The sequence below is a fragment of the Rhinopithecus roxellana genome, chromosome 10 (genome assembly GCF_007565055.1).
Source record: "Rhinopithecus roxellana isolate Shanxi Qingling chromosome 10, ASM756505v1, whole genome shotgun sequence".
Classification (NCBI taxonomy): domain Eukaryota; kingdom Metazoa; phylum Chordata; class Mammalia; order Primates; family Cercopithecidae; genus Rhinopithecus; species Rhinopithecus roxellana.
Window position 1 is genome coordinate 43,476,573 of NC_044558.1, and position 20,433 is coordinate 43,497,005.

The 20,433-nt window shown below is 36.7% G+C and overlaps 1 protein-coding gene across 1 annotated transcript in view; it reads right to left on the reverse strand.

The window, feature by feature from the left end:
- Positions 1-7,037: 7,037 nt before the first annotated feature.
- The window catches only part of CAND1 (cullin associated and neddylation dissociated 1), a 47,964-nt gene continuing 34,568 nt past the window's right edge, over positions 7,038-20,433 (reverse strand). The window contains exons 8-15 of the mRNA XM_010379921.2: positions 19,421-19,713; positions 17,372-17,513; positions 15,195-16,688; positions 14,296-14,391; positions 11,713-11,882; positions 11,467-11,631; positions 9,861-9,968; positions 7,038-9,058 (exon numbers count right to left, since the gene is read on the reverse strand). Coding sequence (XP_010378223.1) covers positions 8,834-9,058; positions 9,861-9,968; positions 11,467-11,631; positions 11,713-11,882; positions 14,296-14,391; positions 15,195-16,688; positions 17,372-17,513; positions 19,421-19,713 — 2,693 coding nt within the window. The 3' untranslated portion in view covers positions 7,038-8,833. The remainder of the gene's footprint in view (positions 9,059-9,860; positions 9,969-11,466; positions 11,632-11,712; positions 11,883-14,295; positions 14,392-15,194; positions 16,689-17,371; positions 17,514-19,420; positions 19,714-20,433) is intronic.

The following is a 20,433-nucleotide window of genomic DNA, read 5'->3' on the forward strand; positions in this document are numbered from 1 at the left end:
CCAAGACCATGTTATACAATAATGCTATATAATAATACTAGTAGTTTATCTTCTGACTTTAAATAAAGTTGTTTTAATGTTTCACTGTTTAGGAAACTATTTATTATTGGTTTCTGATAACTAGTCCTTAGAGTTTTACTACTTCACTAATAGTTTTACATTGATATATTTTCTAATATTGAGCCATCATAGGATTCTCAAAATATAGAGTAAAATACTCCCCTCAAAATACATTTCATAATATCCCTTTCCCTCCCTTAGAAAATGGGAGTAACATACGAAGAATCCATGAGTGGACTATTAAGCTTCTATAGTCAGTCATTTATGAATAAATATATTTTTTAAAATATATTTTTAAAATATATTTAAAATACGATGTGTTACTGAACCAAACTTAGGTCCATCCACCTGGCACAGCAAAGTCAACACCAACACCAAGATCTGCAGTGAGAGAAAGTAGGCATTCATTGCCGGGCACCAAGCAAGGAGAATTGGGCAGCTAATAAGCATTAGACTCAAATTCCCCAGTGCCCTACATGCAAAGGTTTTTAAAGGTGGTGAGGCAAAGTTTACAGGCAGTCATAAATCAATACGTGGAGGTTATACACTGGTTTGGCCCTAAAAGGTGAGATATTTTGAAGCAGAGGTTTACAGATGATAGGATACAGAGATTCTTCAATTAACCACTGGTTAAGAAAGCGAGGCTTTGTATAAAAACTTGGGGTCAGCAGAAAGGAGTGTTAAGGGTTGGCCTGAGGGTATGACTCTGCAGGCCCCTCAGATAGAAATTTAGAACAAAGAAGTTCAGCCCTCAGTTCCTCCTTATCTGACGTTTACACGACAGGTCAGCATTTTCCATCAGGTGGGGGTTCAGGATTCTGAAGAACAGCTCAAGGACAAGTGTCAAGATGTTATTTTTAGTTTCTATGGGAACCAAACATCTTGTGACTCGAACTTACTTGGCTATTTAAGCTATTATTACCTTCTTGCTTATCAAGTTGCTCATTTACTACTCAAGGCTAGCTAGGTGCTTGGAATTTTCCTTGAAGGGACTCAGGAATTTTCCTTAATTTCAATGCTTGGGAGGATCCAGCAGGCCCCTAAGAGGAGTCCCTGCCCTGTCTCATGTGTGTTGTACTATATGGTGTGTGTGTTAACCTTAGTATGTTGGGGGAAACTCTTCTTTCAGACTAGTACATATAACTCAATTTGACTAATGAGGAAATAGAGCTAGTGAGGCAGAAGAATAGGGTCTGGAGACAGGGAACTTAAGGGCAATTTGGGCTAACTTTTTTAAAAGAGAAAACACCAGGATTTGGGGGCAGGAAATCTAAGGCCAAATCACGCTGACTTCTCAAAGCTGGATCTAAAGGAAAATACCTGGGTCTGGGTGCAGGAATCCTAAGGCCAATTAACACAAACTTCCTAAAGCTAAACCAAAAGGGAAAAACCCCATCTCCCCAACCCAAGTAATGAAGGATCAAGGGCTACTCTCCCTACAACCCTCCCATCCCAACACATCTCAGATGGAAAGGAAGAGTGCCCTGGATTGGCTGAGGGCCACACAGAACCATCCCTTCATGTGCATAGGGTGCCAATTCACCTCAGCCTTTAACTAGCCACAGACTAAATCCTTCAACCAGATAAGGGGAAGATGATAAGAACCTCAAATGGGATACTTAAAACCCATAAAACTTTGGGCCCTTGAGCCACTTGCTCAGGCCCACTCCCACCCAGCAGAGTGCGTTCTCGCTTTCATAAATGCCTGCTTTTGCTGCTTCATTCCTACATTTCATTCCTCTGCTACTGTGTGCATTTTGTTCAGTTCTTTGTTCAAAATGCCCAGGACCTGGACAACTTGTAGTCAAGCCCCTCCACTGATAACACTCTAGATACATTAATACTTTGCCCAAAGTCCCACTCCCAAGAAGTGGTAGAACCAGATTTAAACCCAGGTTTAGAGCCTGAGCTTTTACAACTGTATTATAATGTTTCTCAGTAAAGCACTACCAAAGACCAAGAAATGACAGAAGCTTCAAGATGGTGAAAAATCTGATGTGCTTATATTTATTGTGTCAAAATTCTACGGAAATGACAGTAAATATTTTTTAAAAGGAATGAATCCAAAACCATATATAGAGCAAGAGGGAAGGCCCAAGAATTTCAGAAATTCTGACAAATTTCTAGAAGGCAGAAAGCCAGGGGCATCAGAGTAGAGAAAGTCACAAACCGGACAAGGCGGGGTTACTTTTAGTCCAGCCAAGTCCCAGAAAGGACTCCAAGCTGAGTCTTTAGATACAGAAAGTGGAACTAGGTTGACAGTATTCAGTTTGATATAAAGGGCTGTTTGTGAACAGTTGGACTAGTTGGCCCTTCCCATACCTTAGCCCACTCAGTAACTATCAGCAATGGTATGGAGTAGAGGAGGGGAATAGCATTATCTGCACCATTCACAGAGGTGCTTTTAAAAGGAATTTGACATTACGTGCCTGAAAATGGAGTCAGGTTCCAAACATGGGAGTTGGTCCCTAGATTATCCCCTCTTCATTACTTGTCCAGGGAAAACTTCCTGGAGTCCTTGACCTAACCTACAAGATGAAAAGCAGCCAGCTAACTAAAACAAAAGAGAAGGCAAGTCATTCCAGGCAAAAAGCTTAACTTGACCTACAGCAAACTTGAGAAGGCAAGGAATAGCATGGTGGCTGAGGGAAGTATTTTATAGTTGTCAGAAGAAAAGGTCAGACCTAGGTGTGACAGATGCTGAGGCTGGTGGGGCAGGCAGTAACCAGATCTAGTTTGTACTTATCCTACGGGCAAGAGACAGTGAAAGATGTAGTGCAAAGATGAAATGGTCAGGACCCTTGTTTTGACAGCTGTGTAGAGGAAGGACTGGGAAATAATGCCTTCTTTAACGCAGTCGTTTCCAAGGTGTGGCCTTGGGAAACAGCAATACAAATTATTGGTTTACTACAACCTACTGAACCACAGCCTCTGGGTGCAGGGCCCAGCAATCTGTTTTAACAAGTCCTACAGGTGATTGTGATGCACACTCATTTGAAAACCATTCTTCTAAGGAAGAGCTCATTCCTCAAGACATTTCATCTCCTTTATGAATTGTTTCTATCCCACTCATGTTGAATGGACCATACCCTCAATTGTCAACCCCCAGTAACCCTTGTGTATACCTCTCATACAGAATTTTATGGTGCTTCCTTATGTCAGTCTTCCCATGATAATCAGGAAGCTTCTTGATATCAAGTATAGTCTCAATAGCTTTTGTAGCCCTGGCAGCACCCTAAGCGCGTAATAAATTGGCTTGCTAAATGAATGAACACAAAAATAACAATTAGCAGGCATTTGCCACAGTCCAGTCAATAGATAAGCAGGAAATGAGGTCTTAAGCCAAAAGAATAACAGAGATGGGCATGAGAGATATTTAGGAAATAAAAGGGACAGAATGCTAATAAGAGTTAACAATTATATTACACTTAGTATGTGCTAGGTACTGTTTTAAGTGCTTTATACAAATGTTCCTATTTAATTCTCACAAAAACCCTATAAAGTTCTACTATTTTTAATTCCCATTTTATAGACAGGGAAAGTTGAGGTTAAATAATTTACCCAAGTCTAACAGCTAACAGTCAGCCAGGATTCAAACTAATACATGATGTCTGTCTGTAGAGTCCTTGTTCTTTTTTTCTTGAGACAGGGTCTCACTCCGTCACCCAGGCTGGAGTGCAGTGGTGCATGCAATCTTGGGTCACTGCAACCTCCACCTCCCAGGTTCAAGCAATTCTCCTGTCTCAGCCTCCCGCATAACTGCGACTACAGGCATGTGCCACCACATCCGGCTAATTTGTGTTTTTTTTTTTCTAGCAGAGACGGGGTTTTGCCATGTGGCCAGGTTGGTCTCGAACTCTTGATCTCAAGTGATCCACCCACCTTGGCCTCCCAGAGTCCTTGTTCTTCATCATATTCTGCCTCCGAACTCATGCTAAGTGAGCCTTTTAGATTTCCAGTTTGAATGGTTAGGTAAATAGGATGCCATCAGCAAAGACACAGGAAAAACCAGGGAAAGATGATGACTTCAGCTTTAGACATGCTGTGTTTGAGATACCTTTATGAGATATACAGCAGGCGGTTGGATGTAAGAGTCTGAAATGGGCATGGACTGGGCTAGATGTATAGATTAAGAAGCTGGCTGGGCGACGTGGCTCACACCTGTAATCCCAGCACTTTTGGGAGGCCGAGGTGGGTGAAACACCTAAGATCAGGAGTTTGAGACCAGCCTGGCCAACATGGTAAAACCCCATCTCTACTAAAAATATAAAAATTAGCTGGGCATGGTGGCACTAGTCTGTAATCCCAGCTACTTGGGAGGCTGAGGCAGGAGAATCGCTAGAACCCAGGAGGCAGAGGTTGCAGTGAGGCGGTATCGCGCCACTGCACTCCAGCCTGGGAGACAAAGCAAGCCTCCATCTCAGAAAAAGAAAAAAAAAAAAAAAAAAGAAATCAACAACACACGGCTGGGCAAGGAGGCACTTGCAATTATCTCAGCAGTTTAGGAGGCCAACACAGGAGGATTGTTTGAGCCCAGGAGCTCAAGATCACCCTGGACAAAGTCATGAAACCCCATCTCTACAAAGAAATAAAAAAATCAGCTGGATGTGGTGGCACACACCTATACTCCCAGTTACTCGGGAGGCTGAGGTGGGAGAATCACTTGTGCCCAGGACGCTGAGGCTGCAGTGAACCATGTTCGTGCTAATGTACTCCAGCCTAGGCAACAGTGAGACCTTGTCTCAAACACAAAAACAAACCTGTGAGGCTATTTGCACTTCAGTTTCCCTTAAATATTGTTCACTAGGTATTTCATCCCACATGTCTTCTCATTAAATGTAATCCTCATTCTTTTAGGGCCATCTCATCCATTCTTTTGGTTGCATTTTGTTGATTTCTTTTTTTTTTTTGGTAGAGACAGGATCTCACTATGTTGCCTAGGGCTGGTCTCCAACTCCCGTCTTCAAGTGATCCCCACCTTGGCCTCCCAAAGTGCTGAGATTACAGGTGTGAGCCACCATCTGGCCCTGAAGTACAACTCTTTACTATTTTTGTGAGAGCATTCTAGACTAAAATCACTCAATATCCATCTACCATTACTTACTGGCAATAGCAAATTAATCCAATACTTCCTAATCTGGAAACAATGTCATTTCATATAGCATAAGCTTTCTCTCTTCTAAGACCTTAGCAAAATAATTAAACTTGCTAAAATCACCACTAATAAGGTATGAAGAGGACAGGGTCTTAAGACTCCAAAAACAAAAATAGGCATTTCTGTCTACTAAAAATCCTTCTGAAACGTGACACACTGGCATTATAGGGTCCAACAAAGTAAAATTATGTGCATTACTCCCTTCAGTAGTTTTCTGATTCAGAGCTAACTTTCCAAGTTACAAAGAGCAAAAAACATGTTGCTGAAAGATCTTGCCTGAAACTACAGCAAAGGTGTTTACAAAATATTTTCTAGTATTAATAGGAAAACAAGCAACTTACTGTATTGGAAAAGGAAAATGTATGATTTCATTTTGCACTTCCTTTTAGAAAACAGTCTTATCTGATGAGACTGTGGTAGCCTGTAGCCAAATACTTCCACTGTGTTCCATTTTTTGCAACCAAAATTATCAAATGAATTTTATTTAAATGGAAAAGTCAGTTAAAACCAGAATATCCTTTGTCCAATCAGTAAATAAACTATTACCATACTGTCAATTTTCCATTCCATAAACAAGATTTCAAAAACAGGTATGAATCTGGGGTAGCAGTGGTTTGAAAATAAGGATTCAATTTAAAACAGAGCTAGAATCCAATATTTACTTGCTGAAATGTTTAAGGTCTTTAATTTCAAAACACTTACTAAGCATAATCTAGAGGCTGGCGACTAATTTTAACAATTTAGGTCTTTAGTAAAATTAATGTGGGCAGAAAATGTTACTTCATTACAAAGTATTACTATATACTTTGTCTTGTGACTAATTACAGCTTACAGGAGTATAAACAAGTTAACTGAATTTTTCAACGGCTGAGGATTTTGTATGTTTCCTCATTTTGAACTTCAATCATGACTATATAATCATATTCATACATTTGAGACTGAACTAGATATAAAGATATCGCAACACCCGCTGGAACTGGTTAATTAGATATGCCCCTATGTTATTTCTTCACTATCTACCAAAGAAAAGTATGAAGAAAAAAAGACTAATTTGGTTTAATTATGGTTACATAAAAATTATTTAAATATTCAAACATTTGATGAAATCATCATCCTCCAACCCTTAAATAATTCTAATTCCTAATGGTTATGCAACTTTCAGATATCATTAATAAAATATATGACCATCACTAAAAAAATTATCATTCAGTGCTATTGATTTTATAAATAACCTTTTAGAGTAAACCTTGCCATACCAAATTTCCTTTCTGCCTTCCTTTAAAATAAATCAGGTAGACCTAAACTAACTTAAGTTTTCTCATGAAAATCAATAAACACCTTGGTTTTGTATTAACTTTTAGGTCTCCTCAGGAACCCACATGTGAAGAATTGCTAAGTACAACACCTTAATATTACTAGTAAGTAGCATGAGTGGTAGACTATGTCTGGACTCCACACCCTGCCACTTCCATTCCAATATCTGGACCACATCACCACTAGGAGTATGGAGTTAATCATCAGTATGACTCAGCATTGAAATTCTAAGCACTGCTATTACTAATTTTGTTAATGTATGCATATAAACAGGTATATAAACACTAAAGCCATAAGAGAGTAGTATCTGTTTCTTTAGTACTAAAAGAATTTCAACTGTTAGAAAAATGAGCTGGCTTGCAAAACAAAAACAAAGGAAAACAAAACAAAACATGCATCTTGAAAGTTAAAAACAAACAAACTGAAGAAAAAGCCGGTTGAAGTATTTGGATTTAACTTTACCCAGCTAAGACATTCATTCACACAACATATGCATGTCAGTCTCCTATTCAGTCCTAGAGCCTGCAGTATTGTAATTTATTGTGAAACCATGTAACCAAATACTTAAATATATCCACAACATCTATACCACAGAAATGCATAGTACATAATATACTAACATCTCAAAATAAACTTCTATTACAGTTTTATGCAAATTATGGTCTAAGATTATCACCTGCCACATTTTGAAATGGTACTAACTTCAACATCAATGCACTAGTCAAAATCCTTACTAGTAGTGATGTCTTCTGCATTATCATCTGAACATTCAAAATCAAGCTGTTAATCTAATAACCACAGTATGTTATCATTTAAAATCACTGTATATTTGGATGTTAAAGCAGGTAGTAATACAGCAGGAAGTGTTTCTAATTCACAGTTTCAAAAATAAAGGGTGCAGTTTTCAAATATCTGATTGCTTAAAATTGGTCACTCAATTTAACAACTGCCTCCTTCAATACATGTAAACTATGTTTGCACAGCATTAGGAGATGTCTTTTATTTCAGAATTAGTTCTTACTGTTACAGGAGCACCACAAATTTGAAGGAAGAGGCTACAGTGTGAAATGAACTCACTGAAGGATATGTTAAATAAAATTTTAACTACAATATAAGGTACTGCAAAAGCTTTGTTCCCCAGCACAGATCCCTTAATCAGGAAAAGTAGTTAACACTTAGCAAATACAATATGTAAATTAGCTCTACAGGAGATGGGGAAAAACCTAACTCAACTAAAAGAAAATACTATTATTAGCTAACAAAGCTGTGATAGCTGGCTTCAGAATTTTCCTAAAAATAAAATTCAAAAGCATACACAGTATTTATATCCTTTGATAAGGAATGTAGACATCCAAAGGGAATGAAAGAAAAATCTGGTTTTAAGAATTTCTAAGTGGAAACACACGCACACAAATGGGTAACTGAGAAAAATTGAGCACTTAAAATATTCAAAATTTAAGAAGATTTATAATAGCAAAAAGTGGCAAATTGTTATTGTGACTTGATTTGCTGAAAACATCTGCAAATTCACACTGGCATTAAGAAAACCAAAGTCTCGAAAATTCTCCTTTCTTTCTCTCCAGATAATGTGTTTTCTGTGCAAAAATAAATATCTGAAAATTGCACTAATAATACTTATTTTAACTTCTATATTATGAATAATCTGCACATGCTGCTTTACAGACAATACATATTTGTAAACTTGCTCATGCAAAATTAGTGTGCGCAACAGGGATATTGTTAATTTTCATACTTTAAAATGATACCTTATTATCTTTTAAAAATTGCCAAACCCTCTGAAATGGTAACAAATCTTATATGGATATTCTTGTCTGCCAGCTAAAAATCAATTTATGTTGCGGAAAACAAAAAGTTGTACAAGAAAAAGAAACATGGTTTTTGTTTTGCAAGATTTTTGATTTTTAAACGAGAAAATTTATAAAAGAAAGAAATTCATGGTCACAAAATTTCAACATTTTAATCCTAAACATTACAGGGTAAATAGATACTGGACCTTATCTCCATACTCCATAAAATCCTAACTTTTAGTTTCCATTTCAAATGTTGCTGTAACCACTAAAACACTAGTGGTTTTACAACCTCTGGATTATGGAAATACACATTTCTGAAATAAATGCTACAAAAACAACAATGGAAGAAAGCCAAACAAACAGTCTCCACGAAGGAAAAAAAAGTGGAACATTCTGAAGCTTTTAGACACTTCTCTTTCCATGTCTTATGATTAACCTGTCAATTCAGTGCATTGTATGGTCATCTGTAATGGTCCCCATGGTGAACAAACATCTAACTAGTGTCCATTGATTCCAAGTTAGTAGATGATGAATCTTTCTGGATACTTTCAAAGATAGCCGCCAGCTCAGGGTTAGAACTGATCTGTGACTGGAATTCACTCATCAGTGGACTCTTCTCTGCTTCTGGAATGGTTAGCAGTGCTGCTACTGCTCTCATGGCAGATCGCTTTAATTCATCTTGTTTTTCAAACTCCTGCTTTACTGAGTTTGCCTTTACCTGTAACATGGAGTAAACTTAGATTACATGCTATAAAAGACAGCTCTTACATGAACAAATTTAAGCACGTAAGATCTTCCTGGTAAAAGTTACTCTCGTAGGTCCATAAGGCATATTATATTCTAAGCACAACTGTTTTTAAACTTATTTTTAAAGTAGTTGTCTCCTTTTCTTTTAAGGGAATATTTTACACAAAGCACCATTATAACAACAGAAAATCTAGACCCACATGATTGTAACAAAGAGAGCAGGACACTCTTTTTTCAACTATCTGCTTAGCAAGTCCCACACTTTGGCCCCCATCAAGAAAGTACTACTCTAGCTACCCTATTCTTTGCTATACTCTATTAGACACTTTTTCAAACACACCATATGATGACATCTCCAGGTCTTTATTCAAAGCCTGTTTCATTTTCTTGGTCTAAAAAAAAAAAATCTGGATTTTTCAAGCTTCACTGCAAATGTTGTCACCCTAATATGAAGCCTTCTATGACTCCCCTTCCAATCAGAATTTAAAAACTTCCTCTTTTGTTGCCTGTACATTTTATCCCATATCAGTACTTCAAATATATATATCAGTACTTCAAAATGTTATATTGATATAGCAATAAACAAAAACTTTTAAGAATAGCAGTTAACAGTGCTAAGTTTTATAAAACATCAGTATTCAATAGGTCAACTTTTTAAACCAACTGCTACATAGAGCACTGGAATAGTTATATTTGGAAAGCTAGAGAAAAGAATTGGCTAGGAATCCCCAATACACCAAGTCTGACCTAGGTTGATACTTATCATTTCTTACCTTAGTTGTACATGTTGCACGTAATGGCTCAACAAGTCGGTCCAACCTCTGCAGTACTGCACTTGGACAAAGGGTAGACAGTCTCACCAACATTAAAAATGTCAGCATCTATTAGAAATAAAAAAGAATTTAGATTTGACATCATTTTCTAAAAACAAAATTCTAAATTCTGACAGATCCTTTAAAGGAAAATACTTTGAAGAGTAAAGCTTCCTTTTAATGTTATCTGCCAATCAGAATCAGAGAGATTTGTCTCAGACCTTATCTGAGTTAAGTGCTAAAGAGACCTCACCAGATTGTATTTTAGGTGAGGTCTCTTGAGCAGCATATTATAGGTGAGGACTCTTTAGCACTTAACTCAGATAAGGTTTGAAACATCTGTCTCAAACAGATACGAAAACCAGAAAAGTGGTTTTCAATCTTGGTTGCACATTAGAATCATCCAGAGAGCTTCAGAAACATACGCATTCTTCAAGCCCCATCCCCAGAGTTTTACTGAACCTGTCAGAATACGGCCACAGACTCAGTTTGTTTGTTTGTTTTTTGAAAAGCTCATGTGCACCAGAATTGAGAATCATTGAACTAGAATATTACTGAGCTGGAACACAAGTTTCGAAATAAGTTCCCACTATCATAACAGAGTTGACCAGTTATTCAGATTAATCCATGCAAAACCTGATAACCCATAAACCTTTTTCTCTTGGACTATAAACTCATAGAATTAAACAAGCACGTCCTTTTAATTCTTGGTTGGGGGGCTCTCTTTATTGAACTTTGAGAGGCTTAGGTCACTACCACACATGGAAACATAAGAGTAGGAGTTTGGGTAGTATGGCTGAATTACTGCTGAGTTACCACTTTTGCCATGCTTGGCCAAAAGCCCTAAATGGAAGAGTAGATGAAAAAGACACAATGCATGTATTTTTTATTTTTCAAATCACTCTTTTACTGTTCACATTTTAAATGGAGATGAACACACAGGAAAACAAAGAACACTTATATGCAAAATTCATTATCCAAACATAAGACGCAGTATGATTTCTCTCAAGTTGCTTCTACATATTGCTTTGTATATCTGAAAAGTTCCATGTCCTCTAACAAAATTCTTGGTATTAAACACAGTATATTATATTGCAAAACAAAAATTCCTCCTTTAGGTAAATAATATAGTTACAATTCAGACTAGCCCCAAAGGTAGCTCAGGAGAATTAATCAAGACAATGCTAAGAAAACCCTCCATGGGTAGCAACTATGGTCCAATGTTAAGTCAGGCCAAAAACTTACAGATTTATACTTTAAACAGCAAAATCTGTCGGGATTCTTTTGAGGGAAAGGATCTAGGGACTATTCACTAAGCAAGTGGGCACAGTGCATTTTGCATCCACTGCCACTTCCTCCTCCAATAAAAAGGGTTCTGGATCTTTCTTATATGTCAACTGGTGTTACACTGCCTATTACTTTTGCACTTTATAGTTTACAACATGCTTATCGAAATCTTGACAGACAACCTGATTTTTCTCAGACACATGAGTAAATTACAAGGGTGAAAGTTGCTCTAGCAAAGTCTTCTTCTAAAACATTGTATAAATAGGCACAAACATCTTACCTTAATATCATAATGGTCCTTCAAACCATCTTCAACATGATTTAGAAATTCAAAGATATCAAGTCTATCAAGACAACTGTCTAGAAGTGTGTACATACACTCAAAAGCTGCCTTTCTAATATCCAGACCATCATCAACTGTATGTTTAAAGGGACCCATTTCTACCTGTTAAAGCAAAAAAGAACGTGTGGATATATAATACTGAAGTCAAAGACAAGCTCAGATAAACAGTGTGATCTAACTTACCTCTCTTATAAGCTCCTTTCTAACTTTTGTTTCATTGTAAAGATGTGGAAGAACAGTATCCAACAGGTCCCTTATTAATGATGGCTTGTTATGTGCTGCTGAATTAAATGTGACCAAGGCCACTCTTCTCACATTCAAATCCGGGTCTTCCAAAGTTTTTAAGAAATCACCTGAAATATTACAAGACAAGCAACAGACAGACATGGTAAACTTAAAATATAATATACATTATATTTTCTCTAAGTTGATATAATTTATTTTTGCTGGTGTCATTGTTATTTCTTCAGTGAAGGTCAGGGAAGAACCTGATGAAATACTAAGTGAACCATAAAGTTTCTTTCAGCAGCAAGGCAACTATCATTTCTGAAGGTGAATATATTTTCAACTGATAATCCACTCTCAGCACCTATAATGCAGAGGGTATGGAAGAAGAGTCCATAAAGTTTCTCAATATCACTTTCATAGATACAAGATATGACAGAGATAGCAGCTAAAAAGACTAATAACATGCATGATTCTCCTTGGAGTTCACTAAAAGCAGCAACAAAAATATTTTTAAACTAAGTTCAAAATAAGAATAAAAAAATGAGGTGAAGACAGACCCACTGCTTAATAAAGATGGAGTACTATTAGCGGATATACAATTCATCAAAGGAAAGAGAAACGTGCCTCCAAAAGCCCTACTTTATTTCTGTCTTCAATAAGAAATACATGAATTCACAGGAAAATAATATAAAAGGAGAAAATTGAAAGCTAACATAGGACAAAAGCCAGAGAAGGCATCTAGGTACTTTAGAAGTCTGCTTATTCTTGCAAATGTGGGAAAGAAAGTATAATGCTTTGGAGTCACATGGATGATGGTTCAAACCATTTTACTTGTTAAATGTATGATTTTGTGCAAGTTACTTTAGGCAAGAACCTGTTTCTCACCTCAGTTTCTCACTCAATAAAATGAGGATTATAAACCTTTTACAGCTATACAGAGCAGAATAAACGGCACATATATTGTTGAAGACAATGTCTAGTACACACTAAGTATTCACATGTAGCTATTATTCCTCATTATATGATCTCAACTCTATCATCAGCAATCTTTTAGAATACACAGGGAAATGCAGGAGAGAGAACAAAAGACTTGAAAGCCAACTTGAAAAACCAGCAATTTGAAAATACGAGAGGAAAGAGAGACTTCAGATACTGCAGATTGGCAAATTCAATGTTGATATCCAAGAAAGTTCCAGCACTGACTTAAAAAAAAAAAAGTCTGAGGGACAGCATGGTTTCAAAAACAATATAATGTACCAAACTAATCTCCCCTCCCCTTTATTTGCATACTAAACTGGTAGATTAGAAGAATAATTACAACAGCGCATATATCCGCTTTCAGGAAAGCATCTAAAATATTGCTATTATGGACAAAATGGTGCCATGAACCAGCAATTTCAATTTTTAAAAAGTTTCTTAGGTGGTTCTGATGTTCAAACAGTCATGAATATCGACCTAGATCATAATTCAATTAGAATGCTAACTACCTGGTTGAGTAACTATATCAACAATGCATACTGGTTGACTGCTGTCAACATGGGAAGATATTTCTAGAGATATGGCATGGGCCTCTTCCTCTGTCCTGTTTTGCATAATACCAAAGTGCTCAATAAATATATCAAAGCAGAAAATGGGTGGGGGAAATGCCAGTAAGAAGTTTCTCATATAGACTTTAAATAAATTCTAGGCCCCAGCAACAGAACCTATTTGTGCCTCTGCCTTCCTTATTCTGAATTGGCAATCCCTTTCTATACAGCTCAAATTTTATATTGTTTTTTTTTTTTCTTTCTGGCACACTGCAGAATGGCACAAAGCTACAAAGCTTCTTTGCCAAATCCCTCAGTCCTCCCGGATGGTTATCTCCATTATCCTGTCCTCAAGAAAGCAACAAACTAAATTCTGAGGGGTTTTTGGCTACTATCAAACTCTAGGAAAACCAATGATAAAAACAAAATGCATGGAGGTTATAAAAATCAGAAATAATCCCAAAAGCTAATTCTTGTCTTCACAGAAATAGAGAAAGCCCTAGTTTTTCTTGAGTTATCTCCTCTTAGTTCTTCTGCGAATTAGCTCTCCCCTACTTTATTTTTTATTCTTAGGTTATTTTGACCTTAAATATGGAAATCCCCATAAATCTCCTTGGGTGTTAGACGTAATAATTGAAATCTGAGGCCTTAATAGCTCAAACGAGACTCGTTTACATCTAGGGAGAAACTTCAGACTGGCCACATAAATCTAGTAACTTTCTGCTCTATCCACTAAAGCTATCTTATCTTAAGTCACCCCAAAAACATGGTTATCAAATATGTAGTTGACTCTAAAGACATGCTGGTATATTACAACTTCATTTATGTGTGCAAAATCATCTAGGAATAATTACAAACAATAAAGGCAAATGCAATTTGTTAAAGTTATAAGATCATATCAATTTTATTTTAAACAATTACTTTAATTCCTCGATATTTCTAGTTACTAAATTCAAGAGTTTGAGAATTCTAAAATCCAAAAATCAGTATGTTTATCTTTGTTTCCACTTACCTATGCAGTTCTTTAACAGTGGATCAATAGGTTGTGGATGGTCAGAAATTGTAAATTTCACAGCTGTAACCACTGAGCTTCGGGCATATGATGAGCCTAGTTAAAAATAAATTGCAAGTCTACTGGTATGTAGTCCACTAAAACTCACGGACATCATTTTTAAACCACTTCAAATAACACCAGTGTCTTCAATTCCTTAGAATTTTCCTTGGCCAAGAAGGGTATTTCTTATTGCACACATGAATACAAAAGAGCCAAGTTTACTCACTTATGAGCATAAAATAAAATCCCGTTAGATTTCAAAAGAAACAATTCCTTCTGGGAAGGAGGGACCTGAAGCAGCAGTGGAGGATCTCACCCTCACAAAAGAGAACTAGCTAAATCCAAAACCGCTCAAAAATCTTCAAATTTTTTACTAAAAAAGAAAGTAATGCCTAAGAATGAATGGCTATTACTGCTATTAATGTTATTACCTTCTACTTGTTCTAATTGGGATGACACTGGTAAATCTGAAAACTCTTCCAGAATCTTTCATTTGAAAAAAGTACTTTCACCAATTTTATTTATCGTAAACTAGTATCAGCAAGCTCTTTAGACTATGTTAATTCATGAGATATATCTTTTCCACATTTTAACATAACATAGCAACATTAAAATGTAGTCATCATGAGGAATGAGAACACATTTAACCATTATCTAATTACCACTCTATCCTTTAAAACAACAAAATGTCATTTGAATATCACTCTATACTACAAAAGACAGTTTTTTTTTCATCACATACTTAGCTTTTAGGTTTAAGAAAATACAGACATGGCTTAACTTCTTTATTAGGCGTCTTTTAAGGCAACCAACTATCAATAAAAATTTTTTTTAAGAAAGAAAATCTAGATACCTACCTGATATCAAGTACCCCTTAAGCCGTGGAAGGAGAGTTTCTGGATCAATTAGAGTGAGTTTTCCTAGACATTCAGCAACAACATTTCTGGTTCCTTCCTCTGCACACTCACAGTGCTTTAGTAATAAGGCCCAGATGTTTTCAACATATGGTTTAAGGCCCACCACTGATGCAGAGCTAATAATTTCCTTCAAGGAATGAAGTAAAAGATACTGCCTTTTGGGCTGACTGGTTATTTCTTGTAGGACAAATGGCAGATATTCAGGAAGGTTGCCCACACTAATGCTGCCTAATGCATAGGATGCAGCTGATTTGACTTCTTCACTAGGAGATGAGAAAGCTTCTAGTATTACAGATTTTAGTTCCAACTGTCCACTTAAGTCAATATGATGCCCAACTTCTCCAAGAGAAAGTAGAGCTAAGAGACGAATGGAATCTGTTGACCTTGAGTTCTTGACATCTTGAATAAACTGACCTACTACAGCTGGTCCCTCTTTAGGGCATGCTCGAGTAAGGGCGGCTACACATTTGGCAATGGAATAATAAGACTGCTTATGAGTAAGAGCTGTGCTCTGAGAGTAAACTGGACCAGTCAGCATGCGCAACAAATCCATGTATCCTAAGTTATTTGTTCCAGTGACAACCAGAGCTTGGAAAAAGTCTAGCATGGCACTAAGAGCTCCCCCCTGCAATAAGGGTGATCTCACAAGTCCAATAAGTTCATTGAGAATGGATCCACTTATCTTTGAAAGGGAGGAGGGATACACTTTTGCCAAAGTGGTAAGAAAGCTGATAGCCATTTGTGAAACATGCATATCACTTTCGCTGATAAGAGGTGGGAGCTCATCTAGAACTGCATCAATCATGGCAGCTGTCAAGCTGTCACTATAGTTTTTTATTAGAATATCAAGGGCAGAAAGAGTACCCAGTTTCAAAGCTCTCTGGTTTTTTCTAAGAAATGAAGCAAGGATAGGAACCCCTTCTCCCAGAACAGGCCTCAAATCTATCTTCAAAGGTGACCCAGCAATCAGTGTCAATGCCTTTACTGTAGTTAACCTGGTAATTTCATTCTTTAGTCTCTCCAAGAAAATTTGAAGTGTATTAGGCAAGTCAGAACCCAAATTGTCTCCAAGGTTGCAAATAATTTGTCCCATACAGGAAATAGCCCTTTCCTTGACTTCCTGATCAATGTCAGCTGCTTTTAATCTCTTAATGGTACAGGTAAATAGATCTTTGATATAAGGAGTTGCATCAAACGAGGAAGGCTGATCTAAAGGACGAATTACTTTGACAAGCTGTTGAGTAACAAGAAGTGCTTCAGATGTAATTTTGTAAAATGGGTCTCCAACACAAGCCACCACTGGAGGAACCAAAGCCTGAACGTGAGGATGGAAGACTTGAGGAGAATGGTTACAGAGGATTACGTATAGACATGACAAAGCATCAATCTTCAAATTCGATGAGCTTGATTTATCATTCAGTGAGAAAATGATTCCTAAAAAGCCAACAAAAAATCCAATCATTGTTGTGCAGATTTTTAAGAAAGAAAAATGAAATATCAACCCCTACTGTACTGCTAATGTTCCCACTTCATTATATTATTTCTATAAGTAGAAATTTTCGCCATCTATAATAAATACTACAGCCAAATATTTTAGGGTAAGACTTAACTTTTTACTTACCAATTTCTAACTTCAGGTATTCAAGATGGTTAGATTAAAATGTTAGCTCTAGGCCGGGCGCGGTGGCTCAAGCCTGTAATCCCAGCACTTTGGGAGGCCGAGACGGGCGGATCACGAGGTCAGGAGTTCAAGACCATCCTGGCTAACACGGTGAAACCCCGTCTCTACTAAAAATACAAAAACTAGCCGGGCGAGGTGGCGGGCGCCTGTAGTCCCAGCTACTCGGGAGGCTGAGGCAGGAGAATGGCGTAAACCCGGGAGGCGGAGCTTGCAGTGAGCTGAGATCCGGCCACTGCACTCCAGCCCCGGCGACAGAGCGAGACTCCGCCTCAAAAAAAAAAAAAAAAAAAAAAAAAAAAAATGTTAGCTCTACGTGCATATTAAGTTGTCACAAATATTCTTTTAAAAGGAAATCATTATTTAAGCTTATCTAAGTCCTAACAAAAAGGCTACACCCTATGATAAGTCCCCAAAGAGATTTATGTTTCTTTCATACCTGGTACAAGTACAGGAATGTGTTGTGTTAGGGCTCCAGGTAATACATTTACTAGCTCAGTTAACATGTTAAAACAACACTGTCGGGTCTTCACACTTTTTTCTTTCATCTGTTTGTGCAGAGCTTTAACAATGTTGGGAACCTGCAATTATCATATACTCATTAGATGGTTCAGCTGTTGGTATTTCCTCAGTACACTTAACATGAATTACGGAGAATAAGGATAAAGGGAAGAGTTTATCTTTTTTTGTTAAATTTCTAATTCAACTATCTACTGGTATTGCTAACACTAACAAGATCAAGTTTGTTGCATGTATTATATATGTTCTCTTATAACTACATTTGCTTGATACTGATAAATTACGAAAAGCTATCATTTAGCTTTCCAGGGAGCAACAAAACAGTCTTCCCTACTTAATTTTTAAGGGCGCAGTGGCTCACGCCTGTAATCCCAGCACTTTGGGAGGCTGAGGCAGGCAGATGACAAGGTCAAGAGATCAAGACCATCCTGGCCAATATGGTGAAACTCTGCCTCTATTAAAAATACAAAAATTAGCTGGGTGTGGTGGTGCGCACCTATAGTCCCACCTACTTGGGAGGCTGAGGCAGGGGAATCGCTTGAACCCAGGAGGTGGAGGTTGCAGTGAGCTGAGATAGCGCCACCGCACTCCAGGCTGGCAACAGAGCGAGACTCCATCTCAAAAAAAAAAAAAAAAAAAAAAAAAAAAAAGAAATAAATTAATCAAATAATAATGGTATTTTGAATGACAAAAGCACAGATAAAAGTCAAAGGAAACAAGACAAATTACGGAAAAGCAACCATTGAACAGGTCCTTTTCTTACTTTCCATTTGCTGTTACAAGGAATCAACCTCATTTGAAATGTAGCTACAAGCAGCAGGGGTATGATTAAAAGATATCTGCTCTAAACTTTCTAATGTTTGGTTAGTCAGTAAAACAAATAGGGTCTCTACTAACAAATCTTATGGATGCAAAGCTATAAATGGAGCTTCTAGAATACCTCAACAGCAAAGCAAGTAGAGATTAAAAATAAAAACAAAGCCAAGAAAAATCCCAACAACCAAACTACAAGGACACACACCATAATCACACAATGAACTAAGAACTAGACAAAACAAAAAAATTGTCTAACTTTCCATAGCATTGTCGAAATTCCTGGCAACTCTACTGAGCAATACCTGACTTCTACATACTCACTCACTTACATATATCCTCCATACACTTTATCTTATTTCCTTCTACAATTAATCTTCAACATTCACCTTTAGGAGTAAGTTCACCACAAAAATGTATTTATTTGTACTACTTGAAAACAAGATAGATACCATATGTGTGTCCCATCCTCTCCACTGGTTTAATCACTGTCAATATCTGTTTTGTAATCTATAAAAATTGACCTAGTATTTCTGCATCCCATAGGGCTGCTGTAGAGATTACATATAAAATAGGAGAATGCCTGGTATGTTATATTCAATAAATGGGAGCAATATAATAGCTCTAATGTTTAGGAACTTAGAAAAAAATGCCCTCAAGTGAAAAAAAATGTGTAATTTATTAGTAAGTATATACGTAGTAGGCACTACACTGAATGCTCTATACAGATCATCCAGCTCTCACAACCACAGGTAGATATTTCTAAATACACTCTTATTACAAATAAAAGTGAGGTTTAATAAAGTGACTAAATAACTTGCCCAAGATCACACACCTAAATTAGAAGTGAAGTCAGTTATGTGATCACAAGTAGTATGACTCCACAGCTATAAGACATCTCTATTAACATCAAAGACAAAGATTACTTCACCGAATCTTAAAATTATTTAAATATTGTTTATCAAGTAAAACCAAGAATACTTCAATCAGAATAGCTAACAAGTAACATAATATGAACATGCGTTAACTATATAAACATATCCCAGAACTTTCTGCTTCTCTATAAATATTCTGGAACTCACATTTCCATACAAAGACAATTTTAAAAGCATTGCATTTACTATTATGATTTTGTAAACTGTACTTTAAAATCCACCTGACTCTGAAGCATTGTTAAAGGTGTTTCTCCCTGTTCCATTGCATCAGGGTCACATAGCCAACTTTGTACAGGACGAGTTTGCTTCAAAAGAGAGAGGTATGCGTGAAAAACATCTGCCTTTACATTCTCTTCACGCTCTTTAAATCTGGATATTAGTGCAGGAGAGACGGTCTTGTAGAATTCTGGAAGCATTTCATGCCTTGTGCTAACTACAGCATCCAAGCACTTCGCAGCTGCACGTCTCACTTTCCAACTCATGTCATCATCATCACTGTATTCATCATCACTCCCTAAAGGGTAAGTTTTAATGTAAACAGGCTATTAATGACAAAAGAAGTATATTATTTTAAACAGAAAATGAATTGATATTCTTAACCAAATCAGTTAATCTAACTTTCCGGTAACATATACAGCAACAGGCAGGTTTCAATAGAACTGGAACTTGAAGAAAGAGCTTGTTAATTCTATAAGTCTGCACATAAATTAAACTTAAAAAAACAAACATAATTGTATTTTTAATTAAACATTTTCTCATTTATTTTGTAATGAACTGCTGCTTAGTTATAACCCTTTAAAATCATCAATTAACACATTCAACTTCTTTAGAATATAAATACTTATAGTCATAAATTTCCCAGCTTTTGAAACAAAATTCAAAGAACTTACTCAACAGCATAGAATCAAGCAAACAATCAGGGACTTTATAAGAAAAACCAAGAAATGGATTTAAGGTAATAGAGTAGGTGATAAAATGAATGGTTACCAATCCCAAAACACTGTAGAACTAATTTTCTGGGAACAAAAAGAAGGTTGATAGCAGCTTTGTGACTACAAGGCTTTTCACTCAACTTGTTGATAAGCTATGAAGAACAAACATGTATATTCTAAACCTTTCACAATTTTGTCTTAACATACTTTAAAACATAACTATTTTTGCTTAATTGTAACAAGAAAATGCTGCAAACTTAACAGAGAACCATTTTTCCCCTAATGCTAAATCTTAAACATTC